Source organism: Gadus morhua, chromosome 6, assembly GCF_902167405.1.
Source record: "Gadus morhua chromosome 6, gadMor3.0, whole genome shotgun sequence".
Lineage (NCBI taxonomy): Eukaryota > Metazoa > Chordata > Actinopteri > Gadiformes > Gadidae > Gadus > Gadus morhua.
This window is the reverse complement of record NC_044053.1, coordinates 12,833,424-12,857,406: the sequence shown is the minus strand read 5'-3', so window position 1 is coordinate 12,857,406 and position 23,983 is coordinate 12,833,424. Positions and strand designations below refer to the sequence as shown.

The following is a 23,983-nucleotide window of genomic DNA, read 5'->3' as shown; positions in this document are numbered from 1 at the left end:
AATCATTGGCTCGTGTACCGTCTCTGAAGTCTGTTCCTGCACTGTCCTGAAAAACACTGCTGAAAGATATTTCCAACATAATTTTCCCCCAGATAATTATAAGTGCAATACTGTATTTAATATGAATGTAATCGACTTCTGGATTATGATACAAATATACACAATGGTGTCTCTACACATGAATATTATCCTCTGCATGCGTACAGGTTTACGCGGTGTGCATGGGGAGAGTGAGACGAGAGGCAGAGAGGGAGCGGACTGCCCTCTTGTATTGTGTCAGAATGGGTGGATAAGTGAGGAAAGGATTGCTCTCTAATCTTTCTCCCACTGACCCTGAGTTGGCCTCTCCACCTTACTCATCAAGTGAAGAATGTAATCACTTTCTCCTCCTAATGATAATGGTACAGAACACCTTATTGAATTTGGCCTGAACACAAGGAACCACAGAAGCAGTTTTTGTGGTGCATATTATTGAGCACCGCTGAAAGGCAGGTTTTCGTCGTTGAATATAACGCTGATGACGTTCATCGTAAATCATGTCATATGCTATAGTAGAGAATAATCGGAAGAGAATAATTGGAAGATAATTTTGTCGATATGTGAGTTTAAAACGTTCTGTGTGTGTGTTTCTGCCTTTGGTCTCTCATTTAGTATTGTGTTTGTACTTCATAGCATCAGCAGCCTAGCTTTAGCCTAACCTCTTGAAAAGGGTCTCCCACTGACCGCTGTCTGTGGGATCTAGCCTGCATGCTTGCTTATCCTGAAGCCTCACAGCAGCCGGCCTTTCAGCTTTCACTCATCAAGTGAAAAATGTAATCAAGTACTTCTCCTAATAGTAAGTACAAAGGCCCAATTGAATTTGGTCCGAACACAGTAGAAAAACTTGAGAGAATGTTGTTGATGGTTACCCTCGAGCACCTCTCAAAAGCAGCATGTCTCTCCTTTTAGTGTAACTGTTTTAGTGTAGCTGTAGTTAAACATTTAATCGGACGACATTAATCATAAATCATGAAATTAAATCATTGTCGGAAGATAATATCACCGATATGTTAGTATGATATCTTCTGTGAGTTAGCGTGTGCTTTTCTTCCTTTGAGTGTCGCTCTTAGCATTGTGTTTTTTCTCTCTCTCTCTCTCTCTCTCTCTCTCTCTCTCTCTCTCTCTCTCTCTCTCTCTCTCTCTCTCTCTCTCTCTCTCTCTCTCTCTCTCTCTCTCTCTCTCTCTCTCTCTCTCTCTCTCTCTCTCTCTCTCTCTCTCTCTCTCTCTCTCTCTCTCTCTCTCTCTCTCGCGCTACCTCCACTAGCCTCCCGTCCCACCGCGTGGGTTGAGATTAGCCTAGCTCGTTGGCTAGCGCTGTCCTGTAGCGGCCCCAGCCCACTGCTGCTGCTGCCGGCGGAGAGCGGGCCCAGCGCAGTGCGACCGGAGGGTCGGGGGCGGCTAATGAAGTTGTCAGAGGCACAGAGCAGCCGGGCTGATGGGGAGGGTCGGCCCCGGCAGCCAATGGAGAGGCAGCGTCTGTGATCAGCCGAGCATGATGGGAGACCACCCTGCACAGCGAGCGCTGAGGCCCGGCGCAGCCCCCAGATCAAAGAGCTCTCTCTCTTAATACGCTAGCAATTAAAGAAATGTTGTAGCCCCACACACACACACACACACACACCCTTGTACATGCACACCTGCAAACACACACACACACACACACACACACACACACACACACACACACACACACACACACACACACACACACACACACACACACACACACACACACACACACACACACACACACACACACGCAGGCCTCGAGATTGGTGTGTCAGATGGGGGTGGGTTGGGTCATTTTAATTTTATTTCATTTTTAACCCTACTAAATGAAATAATGGAACATAACACAGTCTGCAGGATGATCTCTGTAGTCTCGCTTTCTTAATTAACCAATGCATTCATTCATAATATATTTCTCCTTGCCCCCGTCCTCCCTCTTGCTCTTTGCCCCAGCATAGCCACAGCGAACCGCCGCTCTCTCCTCTCTCCGCCTGCCCTCCTTTAGTTAAGATATCTCATTAATAACCACTTTTTTTGTGCCTGCCTTCCGTAAGCCTCCAGTGTTAGCTCGCTGCGCCCTCCTCCCCTCCTCCCCCCTCCCCTCTCCCCTTTGCCTCTCCTTCCCTCCTCCCCCCTGTGCCCTCTTTCCTCTCTGCTCTCTCTCCCTTGCTCTCTGCTCTGCCCAGGGTTCTTGTTTGAAATTCAAGAGTGGTGCAGTGAGACTGCAATAACCTACATACAGATATCTCCATCTCTCATTGCTCTCTTTATTTCTCTTTCTTTCCCTTTTGCTCTCTCTCTCTCTCTCTCTCTCTCTCTCTCTCTCTCTCTCTCTCTCTCTTCTTTCTCTCTCTCTCTCTCTCTCTCTCTCTCTCTCTCTCTCTCTCTCTCTCTCTCTCTCTCTCTCTCTCCCCCCCTCCATATATTTGTATATATATGTTTTTATATATATATACATCCCTCTGCTCTTTGTCTGCTATTTTTCCCTTCCTAAGAACCTCTAATTCTTTCTCTCTTCCTATTCACCTGTGTGTGTGTGTGTGTGTGTGTGTGTGTGTGTGTGTGTGTGTGTGTGTGTGTGTGTGTGTCTCGTTCTCTTCCCCTGCTCTCTTGGCTAAACCTCCTTTCATCCCCAGCTAACCACCTTAGTGTGTGTCATTGTGTCTTGTGTTTTCCAGCTGCGTAGAACCACAGCGTCTTCCCCCCTCCCCCCTGCATGTGTTTTAGTCACCTGAAGGTATAGTGTATTCACTTGCCTATGCTTCCTACACACAGGCACGCATACAGTCAGGAATATGATTTTGTCCTTTATAGTTTCCTCTGAAAGTTGTTCAACATTTACTCACGACATGATGCCGCATTGAGGCTGTAATGCAGTCTTTTAAAGTTATGAACAATCACAAAGGAGTACAGCTTCGGGGAAAGCAGGGGATGAAAACGGTCCCAGGTGCCTCTAGTTGATACAATGACCCGAGCCACGGTACAGCGGGGCCACTGTAGCCGGCCAAGCTGCCTTGCTAGTTGGTTGGGAAGCCAGGTTGTGAGTACAGAGTTGTCTTTTCTACTGCCCGCTCCCAGGAGTCCGCAGGGTGATCGACAGACAGGCCTCTGCCTTTCCTCTTCAGTAATATTGATCACCTTCAGTAAAATGCTTTGAAATAACTTATCTAAACGCGGGTTGCACCCTCAAATTTGGGCGTCGGTGTCTGGCTGTGAGATGCAGAACCCGTGCTCTTGTGTGTGTGTGTGTGTGTGTGTGTGTGTGTGTGTGTGTGCGTGCGTGTGTGCTTGTGCGTGTGTGTGCGTGCGTGCATTAACCACCTGACACCGGTTCATACCTGATTAATCTCACGGTTTACCTAACTCCTAGATTCATACCGCCGGCGGTCGTCCATGCTCCCGTTCATCCGTGTTCGGGCCGAGAGCCGATAAATAATACACACTGTACCCGTAGCAGCCGAGCTAGATCAAATGAGCGTGCTAAATGTTGCATCGCCATTCCTCCCGTAAGTCAATGCAGCAGTTAAGAGGTTCACAGATTCCGCGCAGGGGTCTACTTAATATTCTTTTTTTTTTTTTTTTTTCTCTCTCTTGACTAGAGGGGTGCTGCAAAACGAACGCAGGGGATTATTTGGCATAGATCTACCGGCAGGGTCAGAACACAGGTTTAAATGCTCAAGCGCTAATTCACTTAGGGAGGTGGGCCTGTGTGTGTGTGTGTGTGTGTGTGTGTGTGTGTGTGTGTGTGTGTGTGTGTGTGTGTGTGTGTGTGTGTGTGTGTGTGTGTGTGTGTGTGTGTGTGTGTGTGTTGTGTGTGTGTGTGTGCATAAAAAATACAGTGTGGGGTGTGGGGGGATACACTTTGATATGTTGGCTGCGTGTTTGCACATGTGTGTGTGTTTGTGTGTGTGAAGGGGGGAGGTGGGGGGGGAGCCAACGCTCCTGACGGCAGTATTGCACAGCCTCCTTCCCGGTCCTGAATAATCATGATCCTGAGCTGATGGGCGAGCGCTTCAAACAGATGAGGGTACGGTGAACTGTAGCTGAACTGGAACCTGCGTATGAACCTGGGCTTCTGCCAACCCGGCCCTGCTACCGTGCTTATTCCCCAGCCAGGGGGGGAAGGAGGAAAGAAATAAACTCCTGATCCCACACACTGTTCACCAGGGGGCGTTGGGTGGTTCAACGATCGCAACTGCTTACATTATGTATTACGTTATTTTTTAATGGGTTTGATACAATAGTGCCGATGCATACACCTTAATGTCTGCATTGTAATGAATGGCTACTATATATATATATATTTTTTTTTTATATGTCGGGGCATTTTAATTGTTATGTGATTGTGGGTTTGGGTGTGGATACGTGGTTTGGTGTGTGTTCATTGAACTAGTACGCCCCAAGATGTCAGGAGAGAGATTATGTTCCACGCTGCTCAGACCAGTGTGTCACTTGCTTCAGGCTGCTATTGGACTTACCGTAATAGTACGTTCTATCTGTGGAGGGGATTTCCCCGTTTTCTGTCTCTCTCTTCTCCCTTCTTCGCTTATTTAAGACTCTCTGTTTGGGCTATCTGCAATGTGATTCGTGCTTTTAACAGTTATTCCCTTGCCTCTTGCTCTCTATATTCCCCTTGTTATGATGGTGTGCAGTGTTTTTGTTTGGGAAATTATATGCTTGAGAAATTAATCTTGAGAGTGGGAGTAGACCAACTTCTATTTTCCTTCATATTTATTTTCCGGATGATGCAGATAGGTGGCAGTATACTGTCATGGCTGGAGATGATCTCTCTCTCTCTCTCCTTCTTTTGCCCTTGCTCGTGCTCTCTCTCTCTCTGTCTCTCTCTCTCTCTCTCTCTCTCTCTCTCTCTTTCTCTTTCTCTTTCTCTTTCTCTTTCTCTCTCTCTCTCTCTCTCTCTCTCTCTCTCTCTCTCTCTCTCTTTATCCATCGCTCTCTCTTTTTATCTCTCTTACACTCTCTCATGCACTTAGATAGACCTCTCCATACTCTCTCTTCCTCTTTCTTATCTACTACTTAGCTTTTTATATTTCTACTCATCCTTAACTTTTTTTATCCCTTATATCTCCCCCCCGCCCACATAAATACACACACGGCACAATCTAACTTTTGAAATATATGCACTGCAGTTATGTTATCTGTTACCAAACAAGTTCTTTGAACATCACCTAAATTGCACCCCTTCATTCAGGACAATCCACCTTGTGTAGCTGGGCGACGTTTACAAAGACGCACATATGCAGCACCCGTGCACGCACCCAACGGGTGTCCCCTGGGCTCAAGGCTGTCGCTGCGAGGCTCCACCGAGCCCGGTCAAAGAGTGTGGATAGAACGACAAATGGGCAACGTTCACACACAGCAGCCGCCCTCCTCCGGCTCCTACAGGTCCCTTTGCTGAGCCGCGCTATGGGGCGGCGAGCATGGTGGGGGAGACCCCTGGTGTGCGAGCGCTGGGGGGGCTGCAAGCCCACTGTCTGCCGTACTGTCATACTGTCTGGTCGACCTGGTAAACCCAACGATGGATCTGACTCTTGCCATGTTCCTTTTTTTATTTTTTATACAATCGCCTCGTTTCCCCTGCTGCTGTTTTTTTGTGGAGGATTTGATTTGTGTGGACTGGTGACTCACCTCTCTGATCCTTATCAACAATCAATCCAATATGTTTTTTTCACTCGCAGGTTGTATTGACCTGTATCGTTCAGTGAGGTAATGGCTGTGTTTAAAAAAAAAAAACCGAATACGGCTCCTGTCCTGTTGGGATATTTCTCTCATGCACCCTGTTTTACCTCTCAATATCTCCTGATGGTGTTATGCATTTGCAGCAGCTGAAAGTGGGCTTGTGTTTGAAGCGGTCTCAACTACCCACAATGTTGTGTGGAGGACAGAGTCCGGATTGAATCCTGGCAGTGGCAAGCACTGCTGGAAGCCCATGCAGGCACACACACAAACACACACGCACGCAGACACAAATCCACATACATACGCACACATACGGCTTCCCTCCTGGCAACCCCTGCATGCTTGAACAGACAAGTTCTATACTTGCTGCCGTATGGCAAATGAATGCACAGATCTATTCAAATCAATGCGCGTGTGCGCGCACACACACACACACACACACAGACACAGACACAGACACGCACACAAATATGATATGCACATCACTTCATTTCCAGAGTGTCAGCCAACCACACCAGTACTCTGCCCTCCCACCCACCTGTCTCATCAGCCTCCCCTGTACCAGGGAGAGAGCAGCCGCCCTGCCCTGTCCAGGTTGACCACATGTCTGAGAGGTCAGCCAGAGTTGTGGGGAGAGAGCCAGCCAGGGGCAGAGCGACACTGGGTTGGCCAGGGAGGATACCTGCGTCGAGGACAGAGTTATAATATGGAGGTGGTGGTGGATCGGAAGAAGGGTGGGAGGAGGTCGTACCATGCGTATAGACAACGTGATGCACCATCTCACTACACAGGGAGGGCTTTGCAAAGTCCCACTGCCCTGCCCATGGCACTCTGAACTGTGGGGGAGGATGTGTGTGAGTGCGTTCGCTGCGATGCGCGTGTTTGCGTGTGCGTGGCTGCAGGAAAGGAAAAAAAATAGAAGTGTAGTATTTTTCCGGTGGCTGATTTGCAGTGTAAACTTTTCACCCCACTCTCATGTGATCAGGCTTACATAGTGCTTCACTAAAAATGCATGCGCGCTGCCTGCACCTGCCAGTGTGTGTGTGCATGTTTGACTGTGTGTGTGTGGGGGTGTGTGTGTGTGTGTGCACATGTATTTCTGAGCTAATAGTGATAAGAGCAGTGGATGGTGGATTACCTCTAGTTCAGACAATTATCTCCCCACCAGTCAATTCAAGGTCAATTTTACAAATCCATCTTCTTACCGTGTATGCTCTTGAACAAAAACACTTTTTTATCCCCATTGTTTTTCTTTTCTGGGCAATACAATATAGAGGGTTTAGAAAAGAAAGAATGTCCTGTCATGTTATTGGTTTGGATGTTTAATACCTTGTTCAATGGCAATGCCAGTGTATAGAAATATGTAACGATCCATATCTATATTTCTTTCTTTCTGCTAGTGATGTTTGTGAGTGGATGTGTGTGTGTGTGTGTGTGTGTGTGTGTGTGTGTGTGTGTGTGTGTGTGTGTGTGTGTGTGTGTGTGTGTGTGTGTGTGTGTGTGTTGGGTCAGAAGGGTTGTATTCCTATGTGTTGAGGTTTAAGCGGTACACAGCGTCACAAGCTTCTTATTCTGGGATAATTGTACCCAGTGTCCTTAGCCTCCCCTTTAGCAGAGAGAGAGAGAGAGAGAGATAGAGAGAGAGAGAGATTGTCCTTGTGCATAAAAGTAGATTCTACTCTCCAACACCTTTTCAAATTAATATTTGCGATGGCCGCCATTCTGCAGGACCCAGTTTCTGTTCCTGGCCTTTGTTGGTGCGTTTGATGTAATGGAGGCCGGGACAAAGAGGAGAGCAGGCAGAGTGTGTGAAAATGGTAGTTAAGTGGGCTTAAGGGCTGCTTCAGTACTTTCTGAAAGACCGGGCCCCTGAATAGGGCCCTTGCACAGCTAAGCTGTGGAGGAGTAAACAAGACAGGTCTAGCACAAAGGTGGGTCTCAAATGAGCACAGACACCCTCCTCCTCATTCTCCTCCTCCTCCTCCTCCTCCTCCTCCTCCTCCTCATTGTCCTTCTCTTTCTCCTCCTCCTCCTGCTCCACAGCCTAACTCCAGCCCATGCCTTCCTGGCTCTAACATCTGGCCACTCTCAGACATATTTACATCATAACATGTTCTCCTTCGAATGCCTGCATCCATATCTTTGTGTTTATCTATCTCCTGCATGTCATTTTCTCATTTTTTCTTTGCATTTCATTATGTTGTTAAATGTGTGTGTGTGTGTGTGTGTGTGTGTGTGTGTGTGTGTGTGTGTGTGTGTGCGTCTGTGTCTGCCTGTTCCACTATGTGTGTGTGTGTGTGTATATGTGTGTTTGTGTCTGTACCACTGTGTGTGTGTGTGTGTGTGTGTGTGTGTACGTACGTGTGTGGTGGATCCCTACTGGGTAGGCTGGCTCCCTCTGGCCAGCTTGCTCCCCAGTGCTTGGGCGGTTGGGCTCTTTTGTTTGGTTAATTGCGATAGAGTATAATATACTAGCCTCTCTAAGGTCCGCGAAAGACAATTAGACAAACCCGAGAATTTAATGAGATGCCGATCCCCTGTACTGAGTTTCAAGGAACCCACCTCGCTCTCCCCTGGCACTGGCTGTGATGTAGAGGGATGTAGGCTGGGTTTTGAGTGTATGTTACTGCGTGTGTGTGTGTGTGTGCATTGTGTGTGTGTGTGTGTGTGTATGTGTGTGGATCCAACGATGGGGAAAGAAAAAAGGACCAAACAAAAACTCAATGACTGTGATTGAGAACACAATTTTCGAAACAAACTAAATATTCATATTTTAATGCATTTTAATGGCACAGACCCCCGCCCCCCCCCCCCCCCCCCCAACCACTTCTCAGTTTGGTGTGCCGTCTGAGGGATTGCATGTCCTTCCTAGGAACAGACTTCCCAGGAATGTGTGGGTAATGAGCTGGGACTATCCTGCTCGCCCAGTAAAGGCACATAGCGCTCGATGGTGTCACCCTGAAAGGAACAGAGATGGCTTGCGAGACTCGCTGACACATAAACACTGGGTGGCCCATGGAGGCCTTCCTCCTTGTCCTACTCCTCGGTTTAATCTAGTTTAATCCTTCATTTCTTAATATTGTTGGGTCTTTTATTAACCCTGTGGTTTATTGAGTCTTCATCGTTCCACATTGTTTCACGTCATGTTTTCGTACTCTCTCCCTCTCTTATTAGCTGTTCCAATCTCTTTAGCTCACTTTATCTCCTCCCCCCCCCCCAACCTCACTTCTGTCTCTCTCTCTCTTTCTCTCCTCCACTGCCTCTTTCAATCATCTCTTCTCAAAGTCCTCTTGAGAGCAGGTCTAAGTGAACTGAACCTGTTTAAAAAACAACTAGAAATATCCATAAGTGATTCATAATATATCTCTTCAGCTCCGAGACGGAGAGAGAGAGAGAGAGAGAGAGAGAGAGAGAGAGAGGGAGAGAGAGAGATGAAGAGAGAGAGAGAGAAAGGGGGATTAATTAATAACCCCGCTCTCACCATTGTCAAGCACTTTTAATTCAAACACTTAAAAACCTACACTTGCTCCATGACGTGAAGGGCAGCCTTGTTTTTTTTCATTATCTCCCCACCATTTCTCCCCTACATTCTTCTTTTTCCTCCACGCTGTCGTTCTCCTCCCACTTTTTCTCCTCCCTCTCTTTTTCTCTCGCTCTCTTTTTCTCCCTGGCTAATCAGGCTATTACAACAAAAGACGGGGGCTCCATTATTGCATGTGCGCGTCCGAGAAGAAAGGAAATGAGCGCGGGACAGAGTGTGGCCGTGGCCTGACACCGCACTATTAATCTTCCAGTAAAGCCTTGTCAGGCAGAAACGGACACAAATGGATCACTCCCATTAACTGGGAGAGTGTAGGTAAGGGCTTTAACAAGCGTTTACCAGAGTCCATTTTCTCGCTAATGAAGAGGGGGAATAGGCGACCTCCCAGCCAAACCCGCCAGACAGCACTTAAAGGTCTGCAAAGAAGAGGTGCAAAGCAAAGGGCTGAAAGAGGAGATAATACAGACCGAGGGAAGGAGGCAGAGAGGGGAGCCTGAGGAAGAGGAGCGCGGGGAACGGAGGCGGGGATGAGGAGAAAGCGGTCACTGGTGCCGCCCGGGGCTCCACATCGGGGGCCTGATCAGACGGTGTCTCTGGGAAAGGACTGATGTCGACCGCAGGGCCGACCCAGTGCCGCGGCGCTGTCCTGGGCTTCTGTACGGCACCGTACAGTCCAGCGACCTGTTAACAGCAAACCAGCAAAAAAAACAACAACTAGAAACGCACGTGAGAATGCACGCAGGCAGGCACGCAGGCAGGCAGGCAGGCAGGCATGCAGGCAGGCAGGCAGGCAGGCAGGCAGGCAGGCAGGCAGGCAGGCAGGCAGGCAGGCTCTCACGGCAGACGTCACGTCAGACTCAGTCCATCCGTGTTGTGTGCGTGTTGACGTTCCGCTGCCTTCCCCGCGGCCCGTCCCTCTCACCGTGTAGTGAAGCAGGTATTCACACGGGGGCACTGGGTCGTCTCACCGCTGACACCGGGGGGGCCGCCGGGACCCCGACCGAGGGGCCCCGGCGGTCGGTGTCATCTCGCGGTGGCCCTGAGGATTCACGCGCGCCGCCATGTTTTAAACATATGTCTGTCATCCCCCCGCACCGTCTGGCCGCTTGTCAGGTCTGCAGCCCGACTCCCGTCCCCCAAGACCCCCACCCTCAGATGGCACCGCGGGGGTGGGGGGGGTTGGGGGGGGGCTTTCTTTGGGTCACCGCTGCATCACACACACACACACACACACACACACACACACACACACACACACACACACACACACACACACACACACACACACACACACACACACACACACACACACAGATACTGACCCCCCTCCCCCCTTGTATGTGTGTGTGTGTGTGTGCGTTTGTGCGTGTGCATGGGTCTGTGTTTTTGTGCGCGTGTGTTTATGCGTATGTAAATATATATATTCACTTGATGGCACACACACACACACACACACACGTGTGTGTGTGTGTGTGTGTGCGCATGTCGTTTTAGTCCTGAAGTTACCAGGGGACCGGTAGAAGTTGAATTGCTAATTGGGTCTGTCCCTTGTCCCCTGACACCAGCCCGAAGGGCCAGTGATGTTGTGGAAGAAGCCACATAATAAAAAGGAGATATGCTTGAAAAGTATCAAGGATAAAACTCCCGTAAAACTGTCTCGGTGTGACCCACTGTCACTTTGTCCTTCTTTCTTTCTTTCATTATTTCTTTCTTTTTTTCATTCATTCATTCATTCATTATTTCTCTGTATTTATTTCATCGAAAGGGCCAGTATTTTGTCTGTGTTATTTCCTCTTCTCTCCATCGTTTATCTTCGCGCAGACAGAGCAATGAGAAACAGAGTGGATGCAAGCGTACACATGCAACAATAATAATAACAGCCTTTCTGTATTGCATTATGTATCCGCAGCCAGTGCATTGTTTGTGTTGTCACGATGTCCGTCCCTGTCATGTTCTATGTTCCAACCGTGTCTTCCACTTGTCTCATTTGTTCTGCAACCAGAACCTGTGAGCATAACACTGAAATATTTTGGACAGCTGTGCGATAAGGAGGCCACATGTGTCCTAGTTTGTATGTGTGTGTGTGTGTGTGTGTGTGTGTCTGTGTGTGTGTGTCGGTCACAAGCATAACAATAGCGCTTGGTTATCCTCTTCCTTGACGTTGGCGGAGCTGTGGTCGGTGTGTCTGTTATCAGTGGCTCTCTACCTTCTCTAGACTCCCATAGGAAAACAACACGATACAAGAGGAAGACAACCCCCCCTACCCCCTACCCCATCCTCCTCCACCGCCTCCTACCGGACCCCCCCCCCCCCCCCCCGCACCACCACCACTGCCTCTGTCCACACCCCACGCCCCAAACATTTTTAATTATATCTTCTCGCAAGTGCCGCGGCTCAGTAACCAAAGGAGCTGACATTGATGCATGTGCTGATAAATCCGCAAACACTGGAAACGAGATTAACAAAGATTTTGAGGAAAAGGGTGACAGCTAATTTTGCGCAGTGGCCCACGCCTCGTTCAGGAGTGATATTTTTTGATAGAGTGAGGTGGGGCCTCGGAAATGTTTTTTTTTTGTTTGGTTTTTTCACCATGCACTCAGGGGAGGTAACGTGCGCGCCCCTAATGCAAAGGAGTTCCGCAGCATTTGCACTTTTTTGATTGTTTTTCCCCCTCAAACTACCCCCTCCCTCCCCCCTCCAGCCCAACGGCCACCAGCAACCCCCCCCCCCCCCCGAGCACGACCCATCTTCCCCAGTATCCATTACTTTGTTTCGACACTTACACCCAATTCCTCTTCTATTTTTCTTTCTTTGCGCACACACACACACACACACACACACACACACACACACACACACACACACACACACACACACACACACACACACACACACACACACACACACACACACACACACACACACACACATTACGTTCACACCCAAACGACCGTATTTAGATAACTTTGGTCTGACTCGGCCTGTCAACGCTTTTTCGCATTCCGCGTTGGCGCTGATCTGTAGTAAAAAGCAGAACAAACAAATCATTAAACGTCGCCAGTGTTGAAAATAATAAGTGTTCCCCACTGTCGGCCATCTCCCCAAAAATGGGCTTTAATTACAGTGGCCGGAAGTTTGGGTTCTCTCAACACACACGCTATGTGGTCATCTGGCATTGTGCGTCTTTGTGAATATTACTTCTGATTCGTGTGTTGGTTTTACCTTTGTTTGTGTGTGTGGATCTGTATGTGGCCGAATTTGTGAATTTTGTAGCGTGTATCTTTAATCATTGTGATCTTATCAGTAGGTACACACACACACACACACACACACACACACACACACACACACACACACACACACACACACACACACACACACACACACACACACACACACAGTGTCACTGACCTGGATTTCTAACCATGCCGCAACATTCTCCAACACTCCTCAGAGGACCATATCACAGAGTCCCATCACAGTCACACACCAAGGTACTCCACAATCGCACACACGCACATTAAAAAACGCACACACACACGTATTGAGCAGGACGGATAACAATCACTTGTTCTTCAGCTGATTCCCCCGTTAACATCGGAGACACCATCTCCTCTCATGTCCTCTCTCTCTTTTGCTTCCTCTCGCTCTGTCTCCCTCTCCCTTGCGCTCTCTCTCTCTCATTACCCTCTCTCTCTCTGTCTCTGCTTCTTTCCCTCAGTCGCTCCGTCTCATTCCTGGTATCATTCCTATATACGTTTCTCTCGTCACTCTCGCTCCACTCAGTCTCACGTCTATAGGAGGACCAGTCCTTTGTTCTTTGTTGTTTTTTTTCCTCCGTCTCGTTGCCAACGTCTGACCCTTCCTCCACTGTTTTTCCAATCGCTCTTCCTCATGATCCACTCACCTGTCTTCATCCTCAGGCAACTGACAGATTTTCATTTTATTTTTTTACATTTCTTTGTCAATTTTCCCCTCTCCTCCTTCTCCTCTCCTCCCCATCCTTTTTTTCACACACACACACACACACACACACACACACACACACACACACACACACACACACACACACACACACACACACACACACACACACACACACACACACACACACACACTCATGTCACACACACACACACACTCATGTCACACACACACACACTCATGTCACACACAAGCATCCACACAGACGTCAAAACACACACGCGCACACACACTCTGTCCCACACACGCACGCACGCCATTCTCTCCATCTGCTTTCGCTTTGTTTGCCCAGCCCCTCTCCCATCCCAAGTTGATAATGAGGAATGTGGTGTGACCCTGACCTCCAGCGGGCCCTGCCACCACCTCCGACCCCTCCAGGTGACCCTCGCCCCCCATTTTGACAGCTTGATTAATTACCCAGTGTTATGATTTATGAGGAGAGCAGCATGTAAAAATAATAGACAACAGGTGGTCTTCAAAAGGGGGTAAAAGAAAAAAAAGATTCTAGTTCGGGTTGAGGAGTGGGGGGGGGGGGGGACACTTTGTGTGGGGGTGTGTGTGTGTGAGTGAGAGACACACAGAGAGGGGGGAATGTGTTACACAGGCTCGTCTCGCTGGTTAATTGCTATCAAGCGTTTTTTGAAGGGTCCAAGGGGTTAATAAGAAAATGTCTTCCACTCCATGCACGGTTGCCCCGGGTTACGGTCCAAGAGGACGTCTCTTCGTGTGTGCTGCGCCGCATGGTCCGACGATGAAGGGGATTCTTGTGTGTCTGCGTAGTTCCATGTGTGTGCTGCCGAGCGTAAACCCCGGCCATGTGGTAATGACAGTATGGAACACACACACACACACTCACACTCACACTCACACACACACACACACACACTCACACTCACACTCACACACACACACACACACACACACACACACACACACACACACACACACACTCAGGCAGCAGCAGAGCCCTCTCCTAGGTTACATCCTGTGAAATAGGCAGAGTAAATGGCAGGGCAGAGCGGCCCCAGTGTTTACCCTTCACACTTCAAACACAGCTTGTGATTGGCTGCGGCGACCTCACCTGATACCGGGACCTGTGGTACAATTCCACTTAGAGCGAGGTCAGGCTGTGTATGAGTGTGTGTGTGTGCGTGCGCGACGCCGGTGCCTTGCCACATCACGCTACATGCGCCCGGGCTGTCGGTCGGATACAAACATCATACCAGCACGGGTATTGATCAGATACACCCTGTGCCCTCGTCCCATTGGTCACCCGGCAGAATGGGAACCAGCCAGTGTGGACAGCAGTGTACTCTCGGTGGCGCTGCCTCGCAGGTCACAGTAACGGGCCGGAGGTCAAGGGATCTCTGGGTGAACTTTGACCCCTGGAGGTTACGGCTGCTCTTGGATTCTCAGTAAGATTAATACCACACAGCCGTGGTGACACAGTGTCATTATTTCATTATCCGAGGTGTTGATTACTGGGTAGAGCGCACACACACACACGTACACACATAAACCATAAATATCTATATATATATAGCAGTGTTGTCTCGTTGGTGCTTGTATGGACAGGTTATTATTGTCCTTCAGGAGTGTATGGAAACCTTACAGCCCCTTGCTCTCCCCTAGCCCCTCACACACACACACACACACGCACGCGCACACGCAAGCACTCGCACGCACAGACACACGGACTCCTCTTGCTCCGTGATTTACACATTAAATAGTTCGGCACAGTGTGGGAGGCACCCATCATTCCATGATCTATACATCTCCCTCTGCCCTCATTACTAATACATGTGTATGCTTAGGGGAGACAATATAGAATGTATAAATCAAAATGCTAACGGCCAAACAGAACGCCATGGTTTATTTCCCCAAAGACGTATATATTTATATATATTTATGTATTTTTATATAAATATATATATATATATATATTTATAATATAATAATGTATTATGAGTATAATATATTTCTTTTTACTTTTTGCTATGACTCTCTAGTATATTCCTCTACTATTTTCCTTTCGTATTCTCCTGAATCTGGATCCCCCCAACATGTTGTGCTCATATTGATTAGACTATACCACTGTTCCCATCATGCATGTGATGATGCTTTTCATAAAGTCATGTATATATTTATTATTTATTTTAACATGGCCTACAAGCTGTGCAGGGATCCATTTTAGCGAACATTCACACGCATACGCTCACGCACGCATGCACACAAAGTGTGGGTCAGTGCACTTTCACGGCCAAAGTATCTCAACTGCCACACTCGTGTCCGGTGAGAGTGGACGAGTACATGAATGAATACATAAGCTAGTCAGTAAATAAATAAATAAGAAGCTGACAAATGACTTGTGTAACATTTACTTGCACAATCGATACCTCTGACAAATTCCACCTGGACGGTGATTAATGCTTCGCCTTGCACACACAACCACACACACACACTCAGCTCCTTCCTCGCCCTCCCCAACCCAACGCAGACACACACATGCAGACATCCGCACACACACAGCGCTGCACACACACAGACCCACACACACAGACCCACACACCCTGCCCCACACACACGTATACCTTCACCTTACTTCGCAGGTGTCTTGCTGAGAGCTGATGTGGCAGACCTTTTGTCCGTGTGTGTGTGTGTGTGTTTGTGTGTGTGTGTGTGTGTGTGCGTGTGCATGTGTGGGCCACGTGTGCAACTATATATGTGTATTAAGGTGCGTGTTCTTTACTTCAGGGATCCACAGTGCTAGAGAGAGAGGGAGAGAGAGAGAGAGAGAGTGCTTAAGAGAGCGGTAAACAAAAAAGTAGATCAAATGGAGCGGTGAACAAGGTATGACGGATAGGAGGCCGCCGTGCTGCTTGACGCTTCCATTCTGAGGTCATTTATAAATATCTCGGAGACCCATTTTAAACAATAACCTGATGAGGCCAATCTAGGAGGGGAGCCGGTCTGAAGCGCCAGGCTCACGGGGGTCAGAGTCTGAGCCTCACCACTGTGTGCTTGTCAAGATCAAGAGGACCGTAATCACGGCTGCAGCAGCAGCAGAGTCTTATTTAGCGCGTCTAAAATAGTTTGGGTGCCCGCATTAGTTCGGAAGGCACAACACCAAACACTGCGGAAGCCTTTGAACTTTGAGCGTTTTTGCGATGCAATTTCAAGGAAACTTAATTAAATGTGTACTGCTTAACGGCCGGCCATGGGTGCGGATTAAACACTGTGGGAGTGATGGTTGTTTGTGGGGGTGCGGGGGGGGGGGGGGGGTTGAATGGACATCCGAAGCACATACTTTTAGGCGTGATTTAGTTTATCGTGCCTTATTTTTTCTCCGTTGCCATTAGTGTTTCCCACTGTGGTTATTGTAGTACTGTTATCAAACGGATTGTTATTGATCGTTTCGTTGTGATGCTTTCATTCCGAGTCAACCCTCCCCCAGTGGATTTATATAGCTTGGTGAACACGGTTAATTCTACCAGTAACAACCCGGTCGGCTGCTGGGATTCTACCAGTGACAACCCAGGTGGCTTCTGGGATTCTACCAGTAACTACTGGGATGAATGCTGGTATTCTACCAGTAACGACCCGGGAGGAGGGTGGTATTCTACCAGTAACAACCCGGGTGGCTGCTGGGATTCTACCAGTAACAACCCGGAAGGAGAGTGGGCTGCACCTACACCAAGTACTGAAGTGGATGATTGATTTAGTACAGACAGGCTGATGATTCCCCTGTCTGCTTAGCTCTCAGCTAAACATGCACACCACTCTACACACACACACACACACACACACACACACACACACACACACACACACACACACACACACACACACACACACACACACACACACACACACACTTGTTTTTGTGTTGTATTGGCGGAACCGTACAGTATACAGGGCCCTACGTGGGACATTGTTCTCTAGCCGTTAATCTATGTGTGTGTGTGTGTGTGTGTGTGTGCTTGTGCACTATATGTGTGTGTGTATGTGCGCACTATATGTGTGTGTGTGTGTGTGTGTGCTTGTGCACTATATGTGTGTGTGTATGTGCGCACTATATGTGTGTGTGTGTGTGTGTGTGTAGTGGTGTGGTGCTGCTGTGTTAAAATTAAAGGATGAAAAAAGAAAAATAAGGGGGAAGGGGGGTGTACCGTGACTTAATCTGACAGTACTATGCGATCTGTGTGGTATCGGAGCCTCAGGGATATGGGAGGGGGGGAGGGGGGGGGGGAAGAGGAGAGAAAATGTATGTGTGTGTGTGCGTGGGGGCAGGGGGGGGGTGTATGAAGATGGTGTGGGGTGGGGGGGGTTTGGATAATGGGGGCCCTGCATTGAGAAAAAGCTCATGTAGAGACGGAGACAGACAAGGTCACCTAGAGCACGGTGGCCCTGACAGAGGGAGAGAGGGAGGGAGAGAGTGGGGGAGAGAGATACAAAGAGTGGTTCTGTTTGTTATTACAGTATGTGTGTGTGCGTCTCTGTGTGTGTGTCTGTGTGTGTGTGTGTGTAACCCGACTCATTCATACCTCTCTACAGGAAGAAAAAGAAATGTCAAAATGTTCCTTTCTGCTTTACTTCCCATCTATGATTGTTAATATACTTTTATATTCATTTACAAATTAGACCGGAGGAATGACCGGTTTGCGGCTAAATGTTTCCATGCTATGCTGTGTATTTTCCAACTTTTGTTCGCAGCCGACCATTGTGCCTGGCTCTCTTCCTAGCCTCGGCAGTAGATGGCAGACGTCCCTCCCCTCTGCCTCTTATTGGTTAAATCATCCTGAGTGACCCTTTCCACCCTTGTCATTTACACTACGCCAGCCAATCAGCAACCGCATGTTAGAGAAATACGGAAGTGAAGCGGAGACCGAGCGAAATTGGGATGGTGGGCTGCCCTTATCTTGACATGAGCAGCCCACCCCCCCCCCCCCCCTACAACCGCCTCCTCACTCCCCAGCCCTCCGACGGAAGAAAACTAATAAAGTAAGCTAACCACAAAAGGCGGTTAGCCAATATTGGCCGATATCACACGAAGGCTTCACGCTGTTCCTCAGACAGCCGGCCGCGTGCACACAAAACAACGTGATTAAGCACATGAGATGCTCCTTTTTTCTCCTCCTCCTCCTCCTCCTCCTCCTCCTCCTCCTCAACACCAACCGAACATGTGTGCACCATCTCGCGCTGGTACGGACCGGGAGCACACGCACACACGCACACACACACACACACACACACCATCCGCTCTCCCTTCCCGCCTGCGCCGGTGACCGCTATCAGCCCTGTTTTGTACCTGTCAAGTGCCGTCCTCTTCCTCGTGCCCAGAGCTCCGCAAGCCGCATGAGAGCTCTCACATCAAAGCCTCGCCGAGCTCCCAACGCACAGATGAAACACCCTCTCTCTCTCCCTCCCTCTCCTCCTCTCGCTGTCTCGCTGGTTGCTGCCGCGCATTAGACACTTTTCATTTCATTACGGCGCCGGCGCTGCTGGAGGAAAAAAAAGAAGAAGAAGAAATAGAGGAGCCGCCGACGCCGTCTTAAAGGGACATCTTATTTACTCACCCCCTACACTCGAGTGGTGCGCACGGACCCGTGCGCTCGTGATGGTCACATTGATGGTCTCGCTCACCAGCAGCACACACACACACACACTGACATACACACACACACACACACCCACAAACACACACACTCGCTCTCCCTCTAAGGATACAACTACAATGGGAATGTGTGTCAAAAATGAATTGGCCACCACAGCTTTGTTATAAAGCAACAATATATTGAATTAAATAGATAACCACACATTGGAATCTTTGCACACAATATTATTAATTGTAACTTTTGAAATATATTCATACGGTACGCATTGTTTCACCCAGCCCTCTATTGACCATGCGTTGCTAATGGCAAGTGTTGAGTTGTCTTAAGGATAAACCAGACAGCCGCGGGTTTCCCTAGCAGCGGCAGCCATTGTTGTGCTATCTGCCGCGCGACAGGCGGACAAAGAAGCGCTAAGGAGTGTCCGAGGCAGGGTGAGCAGGGGTCGCGGGGGCTCCCCGTCCCATCAGAGGGGTGGCCCCGACCCTCTTGACCGGTTGCCCCGGGGGCAGGCGGCTCAGTGTGGCGCTGGCATTGGGGGCAGCGGCGGGGGCATGGGAAGAGACTGAGCCTGCACAACGCAGCAGAAAGACCGGGGCTGACCCAACGCCACCGCAACGCCCGGTGTAATCTGCGCTTGTGTTGCCTCAGACGGTGTGTGTACAAGACAAAGGCAACGTGACCCGGTGTAGGAGATGTGTGTGTGAGAGAGAGATTTAGCCGCATAAAGGCAGGGTGACCTCGGAGCTGGCAAAACGCGCATGTGTCTGGGATTCACATTTTGACAGCGCGCTACAATGGCGAAATCAGGCTCGCCGAGTGCCACCGATGGCTGATGTGTGGGAGCGACTTCACAGTTAGCTCGTGACACAAAGGTAGAGTGACCTAACGCTGGCAGGGCGGGGAAGGAGGTTTAGCAGGGGGAATAAAACGCCACAAAGGCTCGGGTGATGAGATCTGCCGCAACGAGCTAAATTGTGTCAAGGCAAAAGAGTGTTATTTTTTTTGCCCTCGGTTTTCATACGTTATGGATTGAATGCGTTGATAATGATTTATTAGTTTTATATAAAAATGTAGAATAATATTAAACAAAAATAACACAAAATTGAATTCAACAATATGAGTCAGAAGGGCAATTTAGCGAAATAAATATAATTCCAACTCGTCACAGAGACAAAGCATTCAGTCTGCTGTTGTCACACGCATTGTCTTCGACTCCAAAAGGTTGTCGCAGGGACGGAGAAGCGAGTAGGAAGTGTCCAGACGGATGGAACACGTTTGTTCTGACACCGACACAGACCTCTGTTCAAATAAATGATGGTTTCCGACATGGAGCTGAACTGTGCAGCACGTCGCTCTCCACCCGTGTGCCGGGACACCCGTGCTCTTACAGCGATGTCCTTCTGGGTGACTGGGCAGCTGAGAGGGTTAGCACTATAAGCACTGTTAGCACAGTTAGCTATGCTCAGCCCGCTAGATGAAAGAAAGGAAAAGAGAGGCCATAGGCTATAGGGCAACAGGGGTTAGCTCCAGGATGCTAAAGGCTAGGCATCAGACGGCTCAAGGTTAGCTTTAGTATGCTTCACACCACACTCGGATCTGTGAGGGGGTTACATGGAGACGCTGAGGCCAACGCAGGGGGCTGGATCCACGTCACAACACCTGGATGGTTGGCGTGAATGTGTTAACTCTTGGCCTCTTGAGTCTGTATTGAACAAAAGAGGACAGGATCACAGAAGGACAGGAACGCGTGTGATCTGCTCCCTGGTTTATTGTGTCTAGGTTTGGCTAATATACTGATCCAAGCAGGCTCAGCCTGCTTATGAATTTAATTTAGTATTTTCTGTACATTTTCTATTCGATTAATATTATTTGGCGCTCTCTTTTAATATTTCTATCTTATTCTGCTGTGCTTTGTTTTCACTGGTTATTTTATCAGGCTGCCACCAGTGGGCAGTGGCACAAAGCTACGTTCCAGGCCCAGTATGGTTTCACATCTCTACTTCTGTCCCTGCGTCTAGCTCGGTGTCTTTTCTCTCTTCCTCCTCTTTGTTTTCTTTCTTTATTTTGTGTTCATCTATCCATGTGTCGCCGTTCTCCCGCATAATCTAGCTATCCATCTTCATCAAGCGCGTTTGTGTGTGTTTTTTCCAACACCTGTTTGTATGTTGGTGAATGCTTTGGGTTTTGTCTCGGGCGGTGGGGAGTCCTCTTGGTGAAGCACGACCCTTACCTCAAACAATTAATCTCCCTCTCATTTGCTTGCGCTCTAAAGATCAACTTTTAAACAGCAAGTTAAATTAGTTTGGCAATAAACTTTCATTTCCTGTTGAACAATATGATTATGCTCTTAGGGTCTAATTCATTTCCTGATTAATTTATTGTAATAGTTTTATTTAATTAGTTTAAATCGTGAAATTCCGAAAAAAAATGTATTACACTTGTAATTCCTCCATTTTGTTCACGCAGAACTTAATTTAGGTGACAATGTTATTTATAAAGACATTTCCAAAACATTTGTTTTGTTAATGTGACCATTAGTTCATTAAATTTATCAGTAAATGTGTATGTAAAATACCGTTACGGTATTTAATATGAAGCATTTTATTTTACATTTAGCTTTACTCACTATAGTAAGCAGACCAGACTAATGACAGGAATGAGTGAGAAGAAGACTAAATGTTAATCCTGGGCTCGTGAGGAAGCGTCACTTTGTCCGTTGTCAACACATGGCAGGTGTTAAGGGGAAGGGTGTGGGGCAGGTTTGACGATGGGCACAGGACACACACACACACACACACACACACACACACACACACACACACACACACACACACACACACACACACACACACACACACACACACACACACACACACACACACACGTACAGCGACACTGTGTCAACAGAAGACAAGCACATTGTGTTAACACTTATTACGTTAAAGGAGATTTGCTGCCGTGAGGAGACAGGGTGTGTGATGAGGACTCACGGTGGAAGCTGCGCCACTCTTTTAACTCCCTCCTCGATCTGCATAAAGCTTTTATTTGTCCCCACTGGGATGGCATATGTCCGTCTCTGTGTGTGTGTGTGTCTGTGAGTTTTTACGTGTGTGTGTGTGTGTGTGTGTGTGTGTGTGTGTGTGTGTGTGTCTGTGTGTGTGTGTGTGTGTGTGTGTGTGTGTGTGTGCACACATGCGTGTGATTGTACATAAGTGTGTGTGTGTGTGTGTGTGTGTGTGTGTGTGTGTGTGTGTGTGCACAAGTGTGTGTGGGGTAGGGAATCCATGGTGGAAGTTTGTCTGTGCAGAGTGCAGCCAAAGTGGAACAGGAATCTGTCCATTTCCTGCTTTAGTTTTAGAGTACTTGGGATAATAAACACAGTTAATTAAAATGGCTTCAAAGTTGAAGAAGTCACCAAAGGCTAAAGGAAAACTTCCCCTTCTTCACAATAAGTTTCCTGCTCTGTCATTCCCTCAAATCACAACATGATGTACGTGTATTAGGGAAAGATTTAAATTATCTTCTAACCCAATCGGTTTTGTAATTAGTGTTCACATGATATCATCTTGATTTGGCCTTTTCGCCTTTTTTAATTTAGCGTTAATCTCAAATTTACAGCAAACCAGTAGCCAAGGACCAATTATTGAAGTGCAATGTTAGGTTTACGTAGTACATTGAGAGATAACAACACAAAGCTCAATATGAAGTCCTATGTGAGCAAGCTGCCATCCAGTTGACAGTCTCCTGGTGCTAAGTGTGTTCCTGCCGTGAAACACATCTACCCCTCTGCCCACTCTCTCTCCCCCTGGAATTGTCTCTTTAGCGGCAGTAATCGACCAGGATGGATGTTTCTAAGACTCTGTGTGGCGTTATTTGTTTGGGTTTATCCATCCATAGCTCCGGCTCCGTGCTCACCTGGAGCCTCCAGCAAACTCGCTGATCTTTATCAGAGAGTCCAGGCCGTCTGGGTTTATCGGGTTCTAGGGTTTTTCTCTTCTTGTTTTGAGCTCAAGAGGCTAACTATCAAGAAACACATATCAGGCTTACGGTCAGGACTTTTTTGAATGTTTAGATCTAGTAATAAATATGTATTTTGTACGATTATTGTTAAACAATAATCTATAATAATATATATATATATATATATATATATATATATATATATATATATATATATATGTATATAATATATATATATGTGTGTGTGTGTATGTATGTATATATATATATGTATATATATATATATATATATATATATATATATATGTATATATGTATATATGTATATATATGTACATATATATATATGTACATATATATATATGTATATATATATATATATATATATGTATATATATGTATATATATGTATATATATGTATGTATATATATATATGTATGTATATATATATATGTATGTATATATATATATATGTATGTATATATATATGTATATATATATATATATATATATATATATATATATATGTATGTATATATATATGTATATAAATATGTATAGATTATTTGCTATTTAAACAAATTCAAACGAATACATAAATGTATGAGCGTAGTCCTAGAATATATGTATAGATAAAAAGTTTATATATAGATCTAAATATTTTACACAAAATGCACATGCAAACAAATGATAATCTTTCCGGTTGAATCCCCCTTTAGACCGACTCTGAGTACACAGGAATAGTAACCTCTCTGTCTCTCTCCCCCCCCCCCTCCCCCTCCCCCACGGCAGGAGGGCTACGGCGTGCTGGTGCTCAACCCCAACGAGAACCACCTGGAGGTGGAGCGGCCCGGGTCCACCACCCCCCCGCCGGCCGCCACCCCGGAGCCCGCGGACGAGCCGGCGGAGAAGAGGGAGCGCAAGGACGAGAAGGAGGGCAAGAAGAAGAGGGAGTTCTACGAGAAGTACCGTAACCCCCAGCGCGAGAGGGAGACGGAGCAGACCCCCATACGGGTGGGTGGCGGCGGGGCCGGGGAGAGGGGGGGGGGAGGCTGGGAGGGGGGAGGGGGCCTAGGGGGCCGGGGAGGGGGGGGTTGTGTTGGGGGGAGGTGTGGGGGATTGGGGGGTATGCAGACC

General features: G+C 47.7%; 1 protein-coding gene across 1 annotated transcript in view; it reads left to right on the top strand.

Moving 5' to 3' along the window:
* Positions 1–23,983, top strand: part of arb2a (ARB2 cotranscriptional regulator A) — a 76,597-nt gene that overhangs the window by 33,613 nt on the left and 19,001 nt on the right. The window contains exon 9 of the mRNA XM_030359247.1: positions 23,639–23,860. Coding sequence (XP_030215107.1) covers positions 23,639–23,860 — 222 coding nt within the window. The remainder of the gene's footprint in view (positions 1–23,638; positions 23,861–23,983) is intronic.